This window comes from Salmo salar, chromosome ssa23 (genome assembly GCF_905237065.1).
Source record: "Salmo salar chromosome ssa23, Ssal_v3.1, whole genome shotgun sequence".
In the NCBI taxonomy this organism is placed as follows: Eukaryota; Metazoa; Chordata; class Actinopteri; order Salmoniformes; family Salmonidae; genus Salmo; species Salmo salar.
The window spans coordinates 12,336,182-12,356,287 of record NC_059464.1 but is presented as its reverse complement, the minus strand read 5'-3'; the positions used below and the strand labels follow the sequence as shown (position 1 = coordinate 12,356,287).

At 43.3% G+C, this 20,106-nt stretch overlaps 1 protein-coding gene across 1 annotated transcript in view; it reads right to left on the bottom strand.

The window, feature by feature from the left end:
* Window positions 1-19,619, bottom strand: part of igfbp-3a2 (insulin-like growth factor binding protein 3 paralog A2) — a 55,467-nt gene extending 35,848 nt beyond the window's left edge. Inside the window, 1 exon segment of the mRNA NM_001279157.1 lies at window positions 19,256-19,619. Within this exon segment, the coding sequence (NP_001266086.1) occupies window positions 19,256-19,619 (364 nt within the window).
* Window positions 19,620-20,106: the final 487 nt, after the last annotated feature.

Sequence of the window (20,106 nt, the reverse complement as noted above, 5' to 3'; positions counted from 1 at the left end):
GGGCCCCAGTGTTTCGTGTCAGCGAAGTTGAGAAGCAGTTGTTTCCTATCTTCACCTCCTGAGGGCGGCCCGGATAGGGTAGGTGAAAACAAATATCAGATAAGTGCTACGCGCTTCAGCACTCGGCGGTCCTGTTCTGTGAGATTGTGTGGCCTACCACTTCATGGCTGAGCCGTTGCTGCTCCTAGACGTTTCCACTTCACAATAACAGCACTTACAGTTGACTGGGGAGCTCTAGCAGCGAACTAACCTGTTGGAAAGGTGGCATCCTATGACCGTGCCACACTGAAAGTCACTGAGCTGTTCAGTAAATCCATTCTACTGCCAATGTTTGTCTGTTGAGATTGCATAGCCGTGTACTCTATTTCATAAACCTGTCAGCAACGGTTGTGGCTGAAAAATCCCAATCTACTCATTTGAAGTTCTGTCCACATACTTTTGTATATATAGTGTATACCTCTTTTTGCCAACCCTCCTGTCGTGTCTTTGGCTATGCCGGATTAAGTGATATGACATGCTATTCTATAAAATAATTTCTCTGTAATTAATATTACCTGATTAAGCTAATCATGTCAATGTAATTAACTACAAAGTCGGGGCACCATGAAAGAACGTTCATAGAGCTGTTATCTTCCGAATATACTCATAAAGACCTATTAATCTTTTACATCAATAGCAGTCAATATTTAATCCTCGCCTTATTTAGTCTCATCTGAAAGTTGTAAATTCTTGGTTATCTTCACGAACCCTGGCTAACAAGTTGAATCAGCAATAGAAAATTTGGTTTAATTATTCATTTTCTAAATACCTAAATAATCACACAGAATTACATCTACACAGAATGGATCATACATTGATTACAAATTATGTCATAAAGGAAAGCGTCCCTAGCGGACGGAACAGATATGACAGCTGGTTACACAAAGAAAGGGGGTTGGGTTTGAGTGAAAGAGCGGGAAGACTGAGGAGCAAAAAAGGTTTTGTGTCTCTATCGGGCCGTAGGCAGCTATGCTATCGTAAATACAGTATCCTATGCATTCTAAATAACCGCCCATTTGAAAAAAGGAGAATGCAATAAATATTTACTCTGAGCTGCGCTTCGGTAGATTGGTCGTTGATAGAAGGCGAGTTGGTCCAGCATGGATCTCTGGTCCTCTAAAGAATGTCTCTGGTGGTAAACTGGATACGTTGTAGTATCGTTGTGTGTTAGACTGGTTACATCGTCTGTCCTTTCCTAGCCCACGTTTACAGCGACTGCTGCTAACTCAATGGCTAGGAGGTATCACTTCTGGAGTGAATAAGAGTTCAAAGTTCATACCAAGTTGCCATAATTTTAACTTCTTTGGGATAGGGGGCAGTATTTTCATGGCTGGATAAAAAACGTACCCGATTTAATCTGGTTACTATTGGATAGAAAAGACTCTAAAGTTTCTAAAACTGTTTGAATGGTGTCTGTGAGTATAACAGAACTCATATGGCAGGCCAAAACCTGAGAAGATTCCATACAGGAAGTGCCCTGTCTGGCAATTTGTTGTCCTTCTGTTGCATCTCTATCAACATTACAGCATCTGTGCTGTAACGTGACACTTTCTAAGGCTTCCATTGGCTCTCTAAAGCCGCCAGAAAGTGGAATGGGGTGTCTGCTGTCTCTGGGCAAAGTACAGCAGCAGAGTTTGTAAGTGGTCAGCCTGGGGACAGTGAGACTGGAGATGCGTGTTTCACGAGAACTCGCCATGTTTTTCTTTCAGTGTTTGAATGAATACAACGTTGCCCGGTTGGAATATTATCGCTATTTTACGAGAAAAATTGCATAACAATTGATTTTAAACAGCGTTTGACATGCTTCTAAGTACAGTAATGGAATGTTTTGAAATATTTTGTCACGAAATGCGCTCGCGCGTTACCCTTCGGATAGTGACCTGAACGGACGAACAAAACGGAGGTATTTGGATATAACTATGGATTATTTGGAACCAAAACAACATTTGTTGTTGAAGTAGAAGTCCTGGGAGTGCATTCTGACGAAGAACAGCAAAGGTAATCCAATTTTTCTAATAGTAATTCTGAGTTTAGGTGACCCCGAAGTTGGCGGATGTCAAAATAGCTAGCCGTGATGGCCGAGCTATGTACTCAGAATACTGCAAAATGTGCTTTCGCCGAAAAGCTATTTTAAAATCGGACATAGCGATTGCATAAAGGAGTTCTGTATCTATAATTCTTAAAACAATTGTTATGTATTTTGTCAACGTTTATCATGAGTAATTTAGTAAATTCACCGGAAGTTTTCGGTGGGTATGCTAGTTCTGAACATCACATGCTAATGTAAAAAGCTAGTTTTTTTATATAAATATGAACTTGATTGAACAAAACATGCATGTATTGTATAACATAATGTCCTAGGAGTGTCATCTGATGAAGATCATCAAAGGTTAGTGCTGCATTTAGCTGTGGTTTGGGTTTATGTGACATATATGCTTGCTTGGAAAATGGCTGTGTGATTATTTGTGTCTATGTACTATGCTAACATAATCTAATGTTTTGCTTTCGCTGTAAAGCCTTTTTGAAATCGGACAATGTGGTTAGATTAACGAGAGTCTTATCTTTAAAATGGTGTAAAATAGTTGATTGTTTGAGAACTGAATTGTGGTATTTTAGTTGGTTTTGTATTTCGTGCCGTGCGATTCCATTGGCTGTTGGCTAGGGGTTCCTCAGGCGGAACGGGGTTCCGTCAGCGGAACGTCTGTCCTCAACAGGTTAAGCTCATGCTATATTCTGGCTGGTATAGTCAAAATTCGTCCTTTCAGTGTGTTAACCATCATCTTCACGTTGAAATTCGATGCTAATTTTGTTAGGTTATTATCTGAGCCCTTTTAACGTAGGACTGTCGCCCTAACCTCCTCGGAACAGGAAGTTACATTTTCGTAAAGGGGCTTATATAGGGTTGGGAGAGAGGGCCATAGTTGACAACGAGTGTCTGTTCACATGGGCGGGGCCACTGAGTTGACCATAGTTCACTCATGAAAACCAATTCTCTCATTTAGGAGCTAAAATTACATTTCATCTTTTCACAAATAGTTTCATATTTAAACATTTAAATTGCACAACAATTTCCATGTGAATCTGATAACTAGAATGTGTAGACTTTCCAAGATACAGTGTATGTTATCCTATCATCAGTAATAATGTCTCAGACGCCAACTGATCTGACATCATATTCATTAAGTACCAACGCATATTTTAACTGGTTGGATTACCAGACTCTCCATGTTAACAAAGGGATTTTCAATAGTCACATCGGTAGTGTAGAGAGAGGAAAAAGGGGAAAGGTATTTATGGGGGTCATAAACCTCCCCCATCAGGCCAACGTCATGACACTCCTCACCACATCGCTTCACTCTACACTCAGCTCCTTCTCGGCGGTCATCACTGCACCTGCCACCACAATTACTTCACCCTCACCCTCGTCACATTCATTCATTCTCTAAATTCTGTGCGATCCTCCATTCCATATTCCATCATAACTTATTCCACTTTTCTCCTTCTTTCCTTATCTATCATCTTCTCCTTTACTTGATCTTCCAGAAGGATTTTACAATTCCCCACTCAATATTTATTCATAATATGTTCTACTACTTTCTTCCTTGTCCGCCATCTTAACAACTTCCTTCAACCCTCTTTCCTCAAAAGCACATTTCTAGGATTCATTCCGGTCCCTCGAAAGCAACAAGACAGTTTTACAGTAACAATACAATTACTGTAATCCATTGACATTACCATTACTGGTACTGGAATCTATTGTAAGGATTGGGGGAGGGGAGGGGGAAAGTTGGTTGAATTCAGGCTAAGTGATACAAATCACCTAATTTCCACAAGGGGCCTGCATTTATGGTGTTTGCAACGCCAGGGTTGTGGGTTCGATTCCCACGGGAGACCAGTACGGAAAAAAATCAACGACGTCAACTTAACAACATGACGAAAAAGAATACGACTTTCCCCGAAGCGGATCCTCTGTTTGGACCACCACCCAGGACAATGGATCTAATCCCAGAAGCCGACCCAAAACAACGGCGCCGCAGAAGGGGCAGAGAGAGCGGCCTCCTGGTCAGGCTCCGTAGAGGTGCACATCGCCCACCGCTCCCGAGTATACTACTTGCCAATGTCCAGTCTCTTGACAACAAGGAAGACAACATTCAAGCTAGGGTTGCCTTCCAGAGAGACATCAGAGATTGTAACATTTTGTTTCACGCAGGGGCGGAAATCCCGGGGGGGACGGGGGGGACACCGACCCCCCCATCCTGGGAAAAATATGATTTGTCCCCCCCAATATATCACTGAAACATAACTATGTCATTTAAATAATATTAATAATACGCAATGAAAGCAATTGTGCTGATTATAGACACTTAATAGCGCGTTTTTAAGTTTCAAAAGATTGCAACCCCCCCACCCTTTGCCTCACAATGGTTTGATTCACTGCCAGTTCCTTAGCTTGCTACGTAACTGACGTGAGGTTAATCCAGTCAATCACGCACACACCCTAGCTGAATATGCAGAGCTAGCACGCAAATATTAAATATTAAGCTAGCTAGTACCTATTCCATTTATGTGGCGTCGTCAAAGACCCTAACCCATGCAGATGATCTAAGTTAGTGCTTCAAAGTCCCTGTGATAAGGTTAGCGATAAACTGAAATCCAAACTGAACAGAACTACACTCTCTTCTACCATTGTCTTAAATATATTTAATGGTCTCGTTGCAAAAGCTAAATTGTCGCAAGTGAACTTTTATTTATTTATTTTATTTCACCTTTATTTAACCCGGGTAGCAAAGATTATAGCAAACACCACTGAAACTGAATTGGTGCTCGCTAGCTTTGCAAATTCAGCTATTGTTGGAAGCCAGCCAATATGAAACAAACTATTAAAATTACAAAAGGTTGCAGCATATGTTGTGTAAATGGTGAACTCATACAGCTGTCAACTCTTGTCATTTTAATCCGTTTCACATTTGCTAGCTACCTTTTAGATCGAAGCCCAAATAGAATGATTGAAGATGATAGAAGCCCATCTCCTACTGTAAATAACCTACACACTGTGTGTGTGTGTGTAGCCAGCCAGCCAGGTAGAAAAATGGCAGAAAAATAAAAGACGGACATCAGAGTATTTTTCAATACACCAAAACGCATAGTACGAACCCTAGTTGCCTAATATCTCAAAGACTAGTTGATAAAATGTTCATAAGAAAGAAATGAAATTCTAATGGAAATGTTTCACAATGATGTCATTAGGCAGAGCAGGCAACAGATGGCACACAGACAGCAGAGTTGGGGACAGATATGCAGGGACAGACTGGCAGAGACAGGGAGTCTCAGGTAAGTTTGTTGAGTCTTTGTTTGGCAACATTATGAAAGGTTCTCAATTTTTTTGACTTGTAAAATAGGAACATAATTGGAAAATGCCATGGATACCCCCACTCTCAACTTAAACTGGTGACTGAACTAAGATTTGTTAAAGGCAATGGTATTGCTGTTGTGATTAGTTGTGTAGTTTTGGGTACCGGTAGTTAGGAGTATGGCAAACACCTTATTTCTTTGGTTCCTCAATATACATTTACCATATTACAATGTAGGCTATGTGTTACAGCACTACTTTTGGTGTCCCCCTCAGGAATTGCTCTTGAGAAAATTTCATGTAATTGTCCCCTCAAAAGTTGATATCAGATTTTCGCCAATGGTTTCACGGAAACATGGCTCTCTCAAGATATGTTGTCGGAATTGGTTCAGCCACCGCGCTTATCCATGCATCGCGCAATGAGAGATAAACACCTCTCTGGGAAGAGGAATGGCGTGGGTGTATGCTTCATGATTAACGACTCATGGTGTAATCAAATGCCTGCCATATTACCACCCGAGAGAATTCTCGTTAATTATCGTCAGAGCTGTGTACATTCCCCCTCAAGCAGACACCACGACGGCCCTCAAGGAACCTCACTGGACTCTATGTAAACTGGAAACCATATTGTATATCCTGAGGTTGCATTTATTGCAGCTGGGGATTTTAACAAAACAAATTTCAGAACATAGCCACCTAAATTCTAGCAGTATATTGATTACAGTACTCGCGGGGATAATACACTCGCTCACTGCTACTCTAACTTCCGTGATGCATACAAAACCCTCCCCCGCCCTCCCTTCGGCAAATCTGACCACGACTCCATCTTGCTCCTACCGTTTTATAGGGAGAAACTCAAACAGGATGTACCAGTGAATAGAACCATTCAACACTGGTCTGACCAATCGGAATCCATGCTTCAAGAGTGTTTTGATCACACGGACTGGGATATGTTCCGGTCAGCCTCAGAAATCAACATCGATCTATACGCTGACTCAGTGAGTGAGTTTATAAGGATGTGCATTGGAGATGTTGTACCCACTGTGACTATTAAAACCTACCCTAACCAGAAACTGTGGATGGATGGCAGCATTCGCACACTCAGCCACCGTATTTAACCATTGAAAGAGGTCTGGGAATATGGCTGAATATAAACAGTGTAGTTATTCCCTCCGCAAGGCAATCAAACAAGCGAAATGCCGGTACAGGGACAAAGTGGAGTTGCAATTCAGCAGCTCAGACACAAGACGCATGTGGCAGGGTCTACAGGAACTCATGGACTAAAAAAAGAAAACCAGCCACGTCACGGACACCGATGTCATGCTTCCAGACAAACTAAAAACCTTCTTTGCCCGCTTTGAGGATAATACATCGCCACCGTCGCGGCCTGCTATCAAGGACTGCGTTCTCCCCCTCCCTCCTTCTCTGTGGCCGACATGAGTAAAACATTTAAATGTGTTAACCCTCGCAAGGCTGGAAGTGACGGTATCCCTAACCGCGTCCTCAGAGCATGCGCAGACCAGCTGGCTGGTGTGTTTACGGACATGTTCAACCTTTCACTATCTCAATCTGTGGTCCCTATACATGCTTCAAGATGGCCACCATTGTTCCTGTACTCAAGAGGGCAAAGATAATTGAACAAAATTACTACCGCCCCGTAGCACTCACTTCTGTCATCATGAAGGGCTTTGAGAGACTAGTCAAGGATCATATCACCTCCACCTTAACGGCTACCCTAGACCCACTTCAGTTTGCATACCACCCCAACAGGTCCACATACGATGCAATCGCCATCACACTGCACACTGCCCTATCCCATCTGGCCAAGAGGAGTACCTATGTAAGAATGCTGTTCATTGACTACAGCTCAGTATTCAACATCATAATACACTCCAAGCTCATCATCAAGCTGGAGGCCCTGTGCAATTGGGTCCTGGACTTTCTGACTGGCCACCCCCAGGTGGTGAAGGTAGGAAACAACATCTCCACTTCGCTGACCCTCAACACTGGGGCCCCACAAGGGTGCGTTCTCAGCCTCCTCCTGTACTCCTACTTCACCCTCGACTGCATGGCCATGCACGCCTTCAACTCAGTCATCAAGTTTGCAGACGAAACAACAGTAGTGGCTTGATTACCAACAACAACGAGACAGCCTACAGGGAAGACGTGAGGGCACTCGAAGTGTGGTGTCAGGAAAACAACCTCTCACTCAATGCCAACAAAACAAAGGAGATGATCTTGGACTTCGGGAAATAGCAGAGGGAGCACCACCCTGTCCACATTGAAGAGACAGCAGCGGAGAAGGTGGAAAGTTTTACGTTCCTCGGCGTACACATCACAGACATACTGAAATGGTCCACCCACACAGCCAGTGTGGTGAAGAAGGCGCAACAGTGCCTCTTCAACCTCAGGAGGCTGAAGAAATGTGGCTTGTCACTCAAAACCCTGACAAACTTTTACAGATACACAATCGAGAGCCTCCTGTCGGGCTGTATCGCAGCCTGGTACAACAACTGCTCCGCCCTCAACCGCAAAGCTCTCCACAGGGTGGTGCGGTCTGCACAACGCATCAACGGGGGAAAACTACCTGCCCTCCATGTCACCTACAGCACCCGATGTCACAGAAAGGCCAAAAATATCATCAAGGGCAACAACCACCCGAGCCACTGCCTGTTCACACCGCTACCATCCAGAAAGCGAGGTCAGTACAGGTGCATCAAATCTGGGACCGAGAGACTGAAAAACAGTGTCTATCTCAAGGTCATCAGACTGCTAAACAGCAATCACTAAATCAGAGAGGCTGCTGCCTACATAGAGACCCAATCACTGGCCGCTTTAATAAATGAATCACTAGTCACTTTAAACAATGCCACTTTAAATAATGCCACTTTAATAATGTTTACATATCTTACATTACTCATATCATATGTAATGTTATACCATCTATTGCACGTTGCCTATGCTGCTCGGCCACCGCTCATCCATATATTTATTCGTACATATTCTCATTCACCCCTTTAGATTTGTGTGTATTAGATAGTTGTTGGGAAATTGTTAGATTACTTGTTAGACATTATTGTCGGAACTAGAATCACAAGCATTTCGCTACACTCGCATCAACATCTGCTAACCATGTGTATGTGACCAATACAATTTGATTTGATTTCAACTTCAATAGAGCAGGAACATCCATAGGATTTACAGTATACAAATACAAAGTATTTGCAATTGTTACATACAAGTGAAAGACACAATTACAACCAAATGACTGCATTGAAGATATTCTCCGGTACTTTTGTATACATTTTTGCCAGTAGTTCCGAAAGTAGCACTCACGAGCCAAAAGTGGTCCCCGAAAATTGCGTATCACATCACAAATGTTCAGATATTTTTTTATTTATTTATTTCACCTTTATTTAACCAGGTAGGCAAGTTGAGAACAAGTTCTCATTTACAATTGCGACCTGGCCAAGATAAAGCAAAGCAGTTCGACAACATACAAAAACACAGAGTTACACATGGAGTAAAACAACATACAATCAATGATGCAGTAGAATTATTTTTTTTTAAATAAGACTATATACAATGTGAGCAAATGATGTGAGATAAGGGAGGTAAAGGCAAAAAAATGCCATGGTGGCAAAGTAAATAAAGTATAGCAAGAAAAACACTGGAATGGTAGATTTGTAGTTTGAAGAAAGTTCAGAGATAAAATATAAATAATATGGTGCAAAGGAGCAAAATAAATAAATACAGTAGGGGAAGTGATAGTTGTTTGGGCTAAATTATAGATGGGCTATGTACAGGTGCAGTACTCTGTGAGCTGCTCTGACAGCTGGTGCTTAAATCTAGTGAGGGAGATAAGTGTTTCCAGTTTCAGAGATTTTTGTAGTTCGTTCCAGTCATTGGCAGCAGAGAACTGGAAGGAGAGGCGGACAATGGGAGGAATTAGCTTTGGGGGTGACCAGTGAGATATACCTGCTAGAGCGCGTGCTACAGGTGGGTGCTGCTACGGTGACCAGCGAGCTGAGATAAGGGGGGACTTTACCTAGCAGGGTCTTGTAGATGACCTGGAGCCAGTGGGTTTGGCGATGAGTATGAAGCGAGGGCCAGCCAATGAGAGCGTACAGGTCGCAGTGGTGGGTAGTATATGGGGCTTTGGTGACAAAATAGTAAAAATAAAGAAAAACCCTTGAATGAGTATGTGTGTCCAAACGTTTGACTGATACTGCATATGTCAGTCGTTTTTCTCTATGACCCCGACAAGCGTCACGGGACTCATCTGAATTCAGTAACGCTGATCGGCCAACTTCCATCTGTCGTGTCCAAACGGTTTGGACTACACATATGATCCCTCTATGGAAAGACTCTAGAGCAGGGGTATTCAACACTTAGCATATAACATCCGGAGCCCGCTGGTTTTCTGTTCTACTTGATAATTAATTGCATCCACCTAGTGTCCCAGACTTAAATCAGTTCCTCATTAGAAAGGAACACTGAAAATATGCAGTGGAATTGAGGTCCAGACTATATTTGTAGCTATAATGAGACAACTGTATGAGATCCTTATGAGCCTATGCAAATCCCAAAGTTGGGATGCTTACCACATTACTACAATATGTAAATACTAATGTTATTAATATTATATTAAAACATGTAATGTACAAACCTATTTATTGCACATTTATATTTGCATTGTACCAACTTATCAGCAAAAATGAACTATCTGAAAGCCACACCCGTAGTAAGCCAAATCTCCTGAATATAACCTACATTAAAAAAGACACAGCTGTTGGTTCAACCCAGCATGAACGTCAATATAACCCAATTGATGGTTAAATTACAACACAGCATGTTCGGTTATTCACCCAACCCAACTGGCTTGGTCAAAATAACCCAGTGTGTTTTCAGTCCAATATTTACCCAGTGCTGGGTTACCAAATAACCTAAAAGTGTAGTAACTGTTACAGATTACATTTACAAATTCACTTACCCAACCCTGCACATACTACGTGCACACACACATACAGTACGCATGCATGCACCTACACAAACAAACAAACAAACACACACACATACAAGCAGTCACGTATTCAAATACACACACGACCACAAAAGGGCACACACACACACACACACACACACACACACACACACACACACACACACACATAGTTACGCATACAAATTCACACACATGCACACACAAACACACACACATGTTGTAAGGATTAAGTAGAACCAGATGTTGTGTTGCAGAGCCGTGAACAGGGAGGGGCAGGTGGCACCCCACCCCACCCTGACAACTTGATCAATTGGTAACCATGGTAACCAGGCAGCACACGCTCCCACATGGGTCAAATTGTTTCCCACATCAACGTAACTGTTAATAACGCCATGGCGACAACAACATAAAAAACAACATGTCCACAGAATAGATATAGATGCTTCGTCCGTCACCTTCACCCAGAAATTAGGCAAATCGCTTCGACTAACTCCTAAAAAAAAACACTGAAAAAAGTGTAAAGGATCCAAGGGGAGAGACCAGTCTATTTTTGGATTTCTGAAGAACATCAATATTTATATGCAATGTAAACCTCTACTGCAAATTTTTTCTGATAAACATCTTACGCAATTAGTTTTTCCAATGGCAGTGGGTAAACAGCTGAGAGAGAGAGAGAGAGAGAGAGTCGTAATCTCCGTCCCAAATGACATTCTATTGTATTTCAGTTCTGTGTGCTCTGGTCAAAGTAGTGCACTATATAGGGAATAGGGTGCCATTTGGGATTCAAGCATACAGCATGGGCATATACCTCTATTCAACAGGCATTTCATCTATATTGCCTGTCAGCAAACACACCTGAACACTTTACCCCTCAGAGGAAGAGATCCCAATCATGGCTGCCTTTACATTATCATTTTGGCTATAGAATGATCTGAATCTGTAACCTTCACATGCAGTAACACATAATGGCTCGTAATTATTCCTCTTTCACCCCAGCTGCCAAACTAACCCTGATTCAGATGACCATCCTGCCCATGCTAGATTATCGAGACGTAATTTATAGATCGGCAGGTCAGGGTGCTCTCGAGCGGCAAGATGTTCTTTACCATTTGGCTATCAGATTTGCCACCAATGCTCCTTATAGGACACATCACTGCACTCTATACTCTTTCTTGAACTGGTCATCTCTGTATACCCGTCGCAAGACCCACTGGTTGATGCTTATTTATAAAACCCTCTTAGGCCTCACTCCTCCCCTATCTGTGATATCTACTGCAGCCCTCATCCTCCACATACAACACCTGTTCCGCCAGTCACATTCTGTTAAAGCTCCCCAAAGCACATACATCCCTGGGTCGCTCCTCTTTTCAGTTCGCTGCAGCTAGCGACTGGAATGAGCTGCAACAAACACTCAAACTGGACAGTTTTATCTCAATCTTTTCATTAAAAGACACTCATACTGACAGTTGTGGCTGGATTGAATGATGTTTTGTTGTCTCTACCTTCTTGCCCTTTCTGCTGTTGTCTCTGCCCAATAATGTTTGTAACCTGTTTTGTGCTGCTACCATGTTGTGCTGCTGCCATGTTATGTTGCTACCATGTTGTTGTCATGTGTTGCTGCCATGCTATGTTGTTGTCTTAGGTCTCTCTTTATGTAGTGTTGTGTTGTCTCTCTTGTCGTGATGTGTGTCCTATATTTTTCTTTAATTTATTTGTATTTTTAATCCCAGACCCCATCCCCACAGGAGGCCTTTTGCCTTTTGGTAAGCTGTCATTGTAAATAAGAATTTGTTCTTAACTGACTTGCCTAGTTACATAAAGGTACAATATATATATACACTGCTCAAAAAAATAAAGGGAACACTTAAACAACACAATGCAACTCCAAGTCAATCACACTTCTTTGAAATCAAACTGTCCACTTAGGAAGCAACAGTGATTGACAATAAATGTCACATGCTGTTGTGCAAATGGAATAGACAACAGGTGGAAATTATAGGCAATTAGCAAGACACCCCCAATAAAGGAGTGGTTCTGCAGGTGGGGACCACAGACCACTTCTCAGGTCCTATGCTTCCTGGCTGATGTTTTGGTCACTTTTGAATGCTGGCGGTGCTTTCACTCTAGTGGTAGCATGAGACAGAGTCTACAACCCACACAAGAGGCTCAGGTAGTGCAGCTCATCCAGGATGGCACATCAATGCGAGCTGTGGCAAGAAGGTTTGCTGTGTCTGTCAGCGTAGTGTCCAGAGCATGGAGGCGCTACCAGGAGACAGGCCAGTACATCAGGAGACGTGGAGGAGGCCGTAGGAGGGCAACAACCCAGCAGCAGGACCGCTACCACCGCCTTTGTGCAAGGAGGAGCAGGAGGAGCACTGCCAGAGCCCTGCAAAATGACCTCCAGCAGGCCACAAATGTGCATGTGTCTGCTCAAACGGTCAGAAACAGACTCCATGAGGGTGGTATGAGGGCCCGACGTCCACAGGTGGGGGTTGTGCTTACAGCCCAACACCGTGCAGGACGTTTGGCATTTGCCAGAGAACACCAAGATTGGCAAATTCGCCACTGGCGCCCTGTGCTCTTCACAGATGAAAGCAGGTTCACACTGAGCATGTGACAGACGTGACAGAGTCTGGAGACGCCGTGGAGAACGTTCTGCTGCCTGCAACATCCTCCAGCATGACCGGTTTGGCGGTGTGTCAGTCATGGTGTGGGGTGGCATTTCTTTGGGGGGCCGCACAGCCCTCCATGTGCTCGCCAGAGGTAGCCTGACTGCCATTAGGTACCGAGATGAGATCCTCAGACCCCTTGTGAGACCATATGCTGGTGCGGTTGGCCCTAGGTTCCTCCTAATGCAAGACAATGCTAGACCTCATGTGGCTGGAGTGTGTCAGCAGTTCCTGCAAGAGGAAGGCATTGATGCTATGGACTGGCCCGCCTGTTCCCCAGACCTGAATCCAATTGAGCACATCTGGGACATCATGTCTCGCTCCATCCACCAACGCCACGTTGCACCACAGACTGTCCAGGAGTTGGCGGATGCTTTAGTCCAGGTCTGGGAGGAGATCCCTCAGGAGACCATCCGCCACCTCATCAGGAGCATGCCCAGGCGTTGTAGGGGAGGTCATACAGGCACGTGGAGGCCACACACACTACTGAGCCTCATTTTGACTTGTTTTAAGGACATTACATCAAAGTTGGATCAGCCTGTAGTGTGGTTTTCCACTTTAATTTTGAGTGTGACTCCAAATCCAGACCTCCATGGGTTGATAAATTGGATTTCCATTGATTATTTTTGTGTGATTTTGTTGTCAGCACATTCAACTATGTAAAGAAAAAAGTATTTCATAAGATTATATCTTTCATTCAGATCTAGGATGTGTTGTTTAAGTGTTCCCTTTATTTTTTTGAGCAGTATATATTTATATATATATATATATATATATATAAGACAGGCAGCCCAATTCTGATCTTATTCCCACTTATTGGTCTTTTGGCCAATGACATCAGATCTTTTCACATCAGATATTTTTCAGAGCTGATCTGATTGGTCAAAAGTATCAGAATTGGGCTGCCTGTTTAAATGCAGCCAATGTGTCCCTGATGGTATCCTATTGCCCATATAGTGTTCTACTTTTGACCAGAGTAAAGCACTTTATATGGAATAAGGGACCCATTTGGGACCCATTTCCAGTCACACCTTAACACTTTACCCATCTCAACCATGATAAACACAAAGTACAACAGGAAGATAGAGACAGGTACGCTGGCCTAGAGGCTGTTCTGGGGTCAGTTTGGGCCGTAATTGTTATAGTCATGGACAATGGGCTATAGCTTGCAGTCAACACTGGACAGACCAACCCACTGCTTCCCTGCTCTGAGTTTGTTACATAATGACTAATGTTATGACTAATGCGTGTCCCAAATGACACCCTATTCCCTACACAGTGCAGTACTTTTGACCAAGGTGCACTGTATAGGGAATAGGGTGCTATTTGGGATCCATCCTTTTATTTTATTTCACCTTTTTTTTTAACTTGGCAAATATACCCTTTTCCTCATGATAATGCAAGGTGGAGAAAGTATTGGTTCACATGGATGTGATATGTGTGCCAAGTCTATATTAGTATGTGTGTGTGTCAGCTACTATATGGCCCCTAAGCCTTCTGCATGGGTTCCCACCCTCCCTGGTTCCTACCGCCTTGTTCTGCTGCTAATAACCGCGCGCTCCCGTCATCCCTCCCCGGTTCACACCGCATCATTAAGAAGAACTTTTTATGCCACAATAACTACCGCCCTGTAGCACTCACATCTGTGAAGTGCTTTGAAAGGCTGGTTATGGCACACACCAACTCCATCATTCTAGACACCCTAGACGAGGGGTCTCCAACCTTTTATAATGTGACAAGCTACTTTTTTTAAATGAAACATGTCACAAGCTACAAATTGTTTCCTAGCTGTCGAATAGGCACATTCTTCTCTTCTCCGCTCACCTGCAACTCTTCTCCAGGTACAAGATAATGTAGTGCACTATGTCTTCTGTCAATATACCTGTTAAAATAATGCTTCATAAAAACTCTAAGGGGGCCCTATAAAATCTGTGATTTTTCTCCCCAGATGATGTTTTATATTTTTCTATTGGTCACATACACGTGTTTAGCAGATGTTATTGCGTGTGTAGCGAAATGCTTGTGTTTCTAGCTCCGACAGCGCAGTAATATCTAACAAGTAATATCTAACAATTTCACAACATATACCCAATACACACAACTCTAAGTAAAGGAATGGAATTAAGAATGTATAAATATATGGACGAGCAATGTCCGAGCGGCATAGACTAAGATACAGTGGAATAGAATACAGTGTATACTGTACATATGAGTAATGCAAAATATGTAAACATTATTAAAGTGACTAGTGTTCCATTTATTAAAGTGGCCAGTGATTTTAAGTCTATGTACAGTACAGTATATACAGTATATAGGCAGTATATAGGCAGCAGCCTCTAATGTGCTAGTGATCAACTGCTAGTGATGGGCATTCCAAGTCTTTTCTGTGAGCCGGGTCTTCGTTCATTAATGCTTAGAAATTGAACTAAGTAAATTGAAATTACCATCTTCAGAGAATGTTTTTAGAATTTATCTGCAGATAATTGATGTCTGGAGCTAAAAAAGCAATAGTAACAATATACAAATCCGGGAGGCAAATGAACAGCTCTTTCACATATGCGATTCGGTTCCCGACGTTCACCAAAAGAGCTGTTCAAAAAGAGCTGTTCGTTCGCGAAAGACCAATCATTACTGGCTACACACAGAGTGATAGACAAACCCAGACCACAAGGGTCAATATTGCTGGAAATGAATTGGCAGATCCTGTGTTCGGTTTGGCCTTTCAGCCAATAGTGACTAACCAGTGGGGATAATGTCAATGTAGAGTTGGTTAGATATAGTAGCTGGGACCTTGCGGTGTCTTATACTTGTGAGATTTGTTTATGACAGTTTGTGGTGGAACACATGAAAATTGCATGTAGGCCTACTTTCAGAATTGTTTGGCGAGCTACTCATAGGTGGTCTGCAAGCTACTGGTAGCTCGCAATCGACCTGTTGGAGACCCTACCCTAGACCCACTCCAATTTTCATACCGCCCAAACAGATCCATAGACGACGCAATCTCAACTACACTCTACACTGCCCTCACTCAGCTAGATAAAAGGAATGCCTATGTGAGAATGCTATTCATTGACTACAGATCAGCATTCAACACCATTGTCCCCTCCAAGCTCCTCACCAAGCTTAGGATCCTGGGACTGAACAACTCCCTTTGCAACTGGACCCTGGACTTCCTGAAAGGCCAACTCCAGGTGGTGAGGGTAGGAAATATTACCTCCGCCACGCTGAACCTTAACACGGGGGCCCCACAGTGGTGTGTGCTAAGTCCCATCCTGTACTCCCCCGACACGACGGTGGTAGGCCTGATCATGACGATGATAAGTATTCAGACCCTTTAGGCAGTACTTTGTTGAAGCACCTTTGGCAGCAAAGACAGGATTGAGTCTTATTGATGCTACAAGCTTGGCACACCTGTATTTGGGGAGTTCCTCCCATTCTTTGCAGATCCTCTCAAGCTCTGTTAGGTTGGATAGGGAGCGTTGCTGCACAGCTATTTTCAGTTCTCTCCAGAGATGTTCAATCGGGTTCAAGTCTGAGCTCTGGCTGGGCCACTCATGGACATTCAGAGTCTTGTCCCAAAGCCACTCTTGCGTTGTCTTGGCTGTGTGCTTAGGTTTGTCGTCCTGTTAGAAGGTGAACCTTCGCCCCAGTCTGTGGTCCTGAGCACTCTGGCGCAGATTTTCATCAAGGATCTCTCTGTACTTAGCTCTGTTCATCTTTGTCTCAATCCTGACTAGTCTCCCAGTCCCTGAAAAAAATCCCCACAGCATGATGATGCCACCACCATGCTTCACTGTAGGGAAGCATCCTGAAGACTCCTGATCAGGTAATCAAATGGCTACCCGGACTATTTGCATTGTGTGCCCCTCCAAACCCCTCTTTTACGCTGCTGCTACTCTCTGTTTATCATATATGCATAGACACTTTAACTATATATTAATGTACATACTACCTCAGTTAGCCCGACTAACCGGTGCCCCCGCACATTGGCTACCCGGACTATCTGCATTGTGTCCCGCCACCCACCACCCACCACCCGCCAACCCCTCTTTTAAGCTACTGCTACTCTCTGTTTATCATATACGCTTAGTCACTTTAACCATACCTACATGTACTACCTCAATCAGCCCGACACTGTCTTTTTTACTGTTGTTTTTATTTCTTTACTTATGTATTGTTCACCTAATACCTTTTTTTTTTACTTAAAAATTGCACTGTTGATTAGAGCCTGTAAGTAAGCATTTCACTGTAAGGTCTACACCTGCTGTATTCGGTGGACGTGACAAATAAACTTTGATTTGATGGTGCCTGCTTTCCTCCGGACGTGACGCTTGGCATTCAGGCCAAAGAGATTCATCTTGGTTTCATCAGACCAGAGAATCTTGTTTCACATGGTCTGAGAGTCCTTTAGGTGCCTTTTGTGCAACTCCAAGGAGAGGGGACTGGTTGCCAACAGCCAACACTAACTTTTACTGAGGAGTGGCTTCCGTTTTGCCACTCTACCATAATGTCCTGATTGGTGGAGTGCTGCAGAGATGGTTGTCCTTTTGGAAGCTTCTCCCATCTCCACAGAGGAACTCTAGAGCTCTATCAGAGTGACCATAGGGTTATTGGTCAACTCCCTGACCAAGGCCTTTCTCCCCCGATTGCTCAGTTTGGCCGGGCGGCCAGCTCTAGGAAGAGTCTTGGTGGTTCCAAACTTCTTCCATTTAAGACTTATGGAGGCCACTGTGTTCTTGGGGACCTTCAATGCTGCAGACAGTTGTTGTGCACCTTTCCCCAGATCTGTGCCTCGACACAATCCTGTCTCAGAGCCCTACAGACAATTCCTTCGACCTCATGGCTTTGTTTTTGCTCTGACATGCACTGTCAACTGTGGGACCTTATATAGGCAGGTGTGTGCCTTTCCAAATCATGTCCCATCAATTGAATTTACCACAGGTAGACTCCAATCAAGTTGTAGAAACATCTCAAGGATGATCAATGGAAACAGGATGCACCTGACCTCAATTTTGAGGCTGTAACGTCAGAAAATGTGGATAAAGTAAAGGAGTCTGAATACTTTCCGAAGGCACTATATACAAATACCTAGCAGCCAACCTGCTTGCGCTAATACAATCTAATTAGACTAATATACTGTAATATACCAGCACGCTGTCAGCAGCATTTACTTTCATACAAAACATACAGCTAACTTTAAAGTATTGTTCTGTGTCATTGCACTGCATTTTCCAGTAACCTCAAAGAAGTAGGTGGCAAGTTACTATGAACATTATAGAGACATACTTTACACTAACTAACTCATTACATAATTACATTCAAAAGGTATTTTACCAAAAATTAAAGCTATTATGAAGACCAATGTATGCTTAACTACAACAACATTCCCTGTAACGGTTACAGATACTTAGACAGCTACTACTTGGTATGACTGTGATATGTGTTTTTTTATCAACCTTAGCTGAATGCACTGACTATGCTCTGGACAAAAGCATCTGCTAAATGATCAAAATGTAAATGTCTAACGAAAACTTGCAAAGCACACTGCTGGGTATTATTCTAATGAGCTCCTTCCTCAAACTATTTGTATTCTGATCAAATGTGCCCTTGTTTGGGGATTAAGGTCATTAGAATAATAACCAGCAGTGTGTTTTACAAGTGTTCATTTTTACATTTACATTTTGATCATTTAGCAGACGCTTGTATCCAGAGCGACTTACAGTCAGTGTATTAAACTAAGGTAAACAATAATATACCACAGTCATAGCAAGTAAAAAGAGGATGTTACCATTACCGAGAATGTTGTAGTTGAGCGGTCTACTTACAAATTTAGACTTAGTATACAGAATATTAAGAACACCTTCTTAGTATTGAGTGAATTGAACCATGCGTTGCAATTTGCAACAGTCACCCGAACCTGAGAGAGGGGGTGCAGGGCTACTGCCCAGCACTCATAGAAAGCAGGTCACAAGGCAGTCACAGTCCGCTGAGTTGCTAGATACTACCGATTGCCATGAATTAATAGGTCATGTAACTTAAGTGTGCGAATGTTGATAGAAAGAAGTGCCCTGCTATATGCACCAACACCAAACTGCAGGCTATAGTCCTATAGGGATACAGTAAGGGAAACACACCAACCCAGGCACCCAGCTCAGTCCCTTCACAGAAAGAGAGACACAAGACGGGGCTTACCTTGTTTCTGTGTGGGGAGCAGAATGGTGCTGAGTTTTTTGGACGCGACGCTGGAGCACGCTCCCCGTCCCTCTAGCAGGGCTTGTAGTGGTCGGGTCTCCCCGGGTTGGTGCTGACAAGTCAGCCCGGAGCCACAGCGCCCGGTGTACACTCCACACGCCTGACCCTCCGCAAGGGCGCACGTCAGACAGCACCCACAGCCAGGCTCCCGTACGCTGTCGGCGCAGTCTTTTGCCAGAGGCTTGCACTGCATGAGAGCCACGGTGTCACACGGCTCGCATCGGACCACCGTTCCCACGGTCTCCGCGAACCGGGTGAATGCAGCGAGCACGGCAGTGAGACAAAACAAGCATAGACCGGGCATTCTGCCGAAAAGCTGGTCACAAAGGGACAGTATGCGAGTTGTCAACTAGGCTTAAGGGGACTCTTCGTGTCAAAGAGTGCCGGATAGCCTTCTCCATCTATTTTATTTTACGCGAACTTGTTGTTTTATACAGGCTGAAAAAAAAACAGCCAACAAGTCACACCCTTCGTATGAATAATGTAAACGGAGAGCCCAGATCCCGAGGTACCACAGACATCGACACACAGGCTCCTATAACCTATAACTCCTAAGTGTTTATTTATGTTTATTTACACATTGTCCTGTTTAGAGTGCATTTAGTCATTAGAAATTGATGTGACTTTCCATGCCTTTTATTCAGATCAGTGTTAGGAATGTCTGTCAGCTTACATACATTTCAGCACAAGTGAAGGACATTTGATTCAATAAATATTTTCAATCATGGTGTTGTTGTTACTTGACTGTGTTGAGTTCATTTCCGTTATGTCTTTCAAAGTGAAAAAGATGG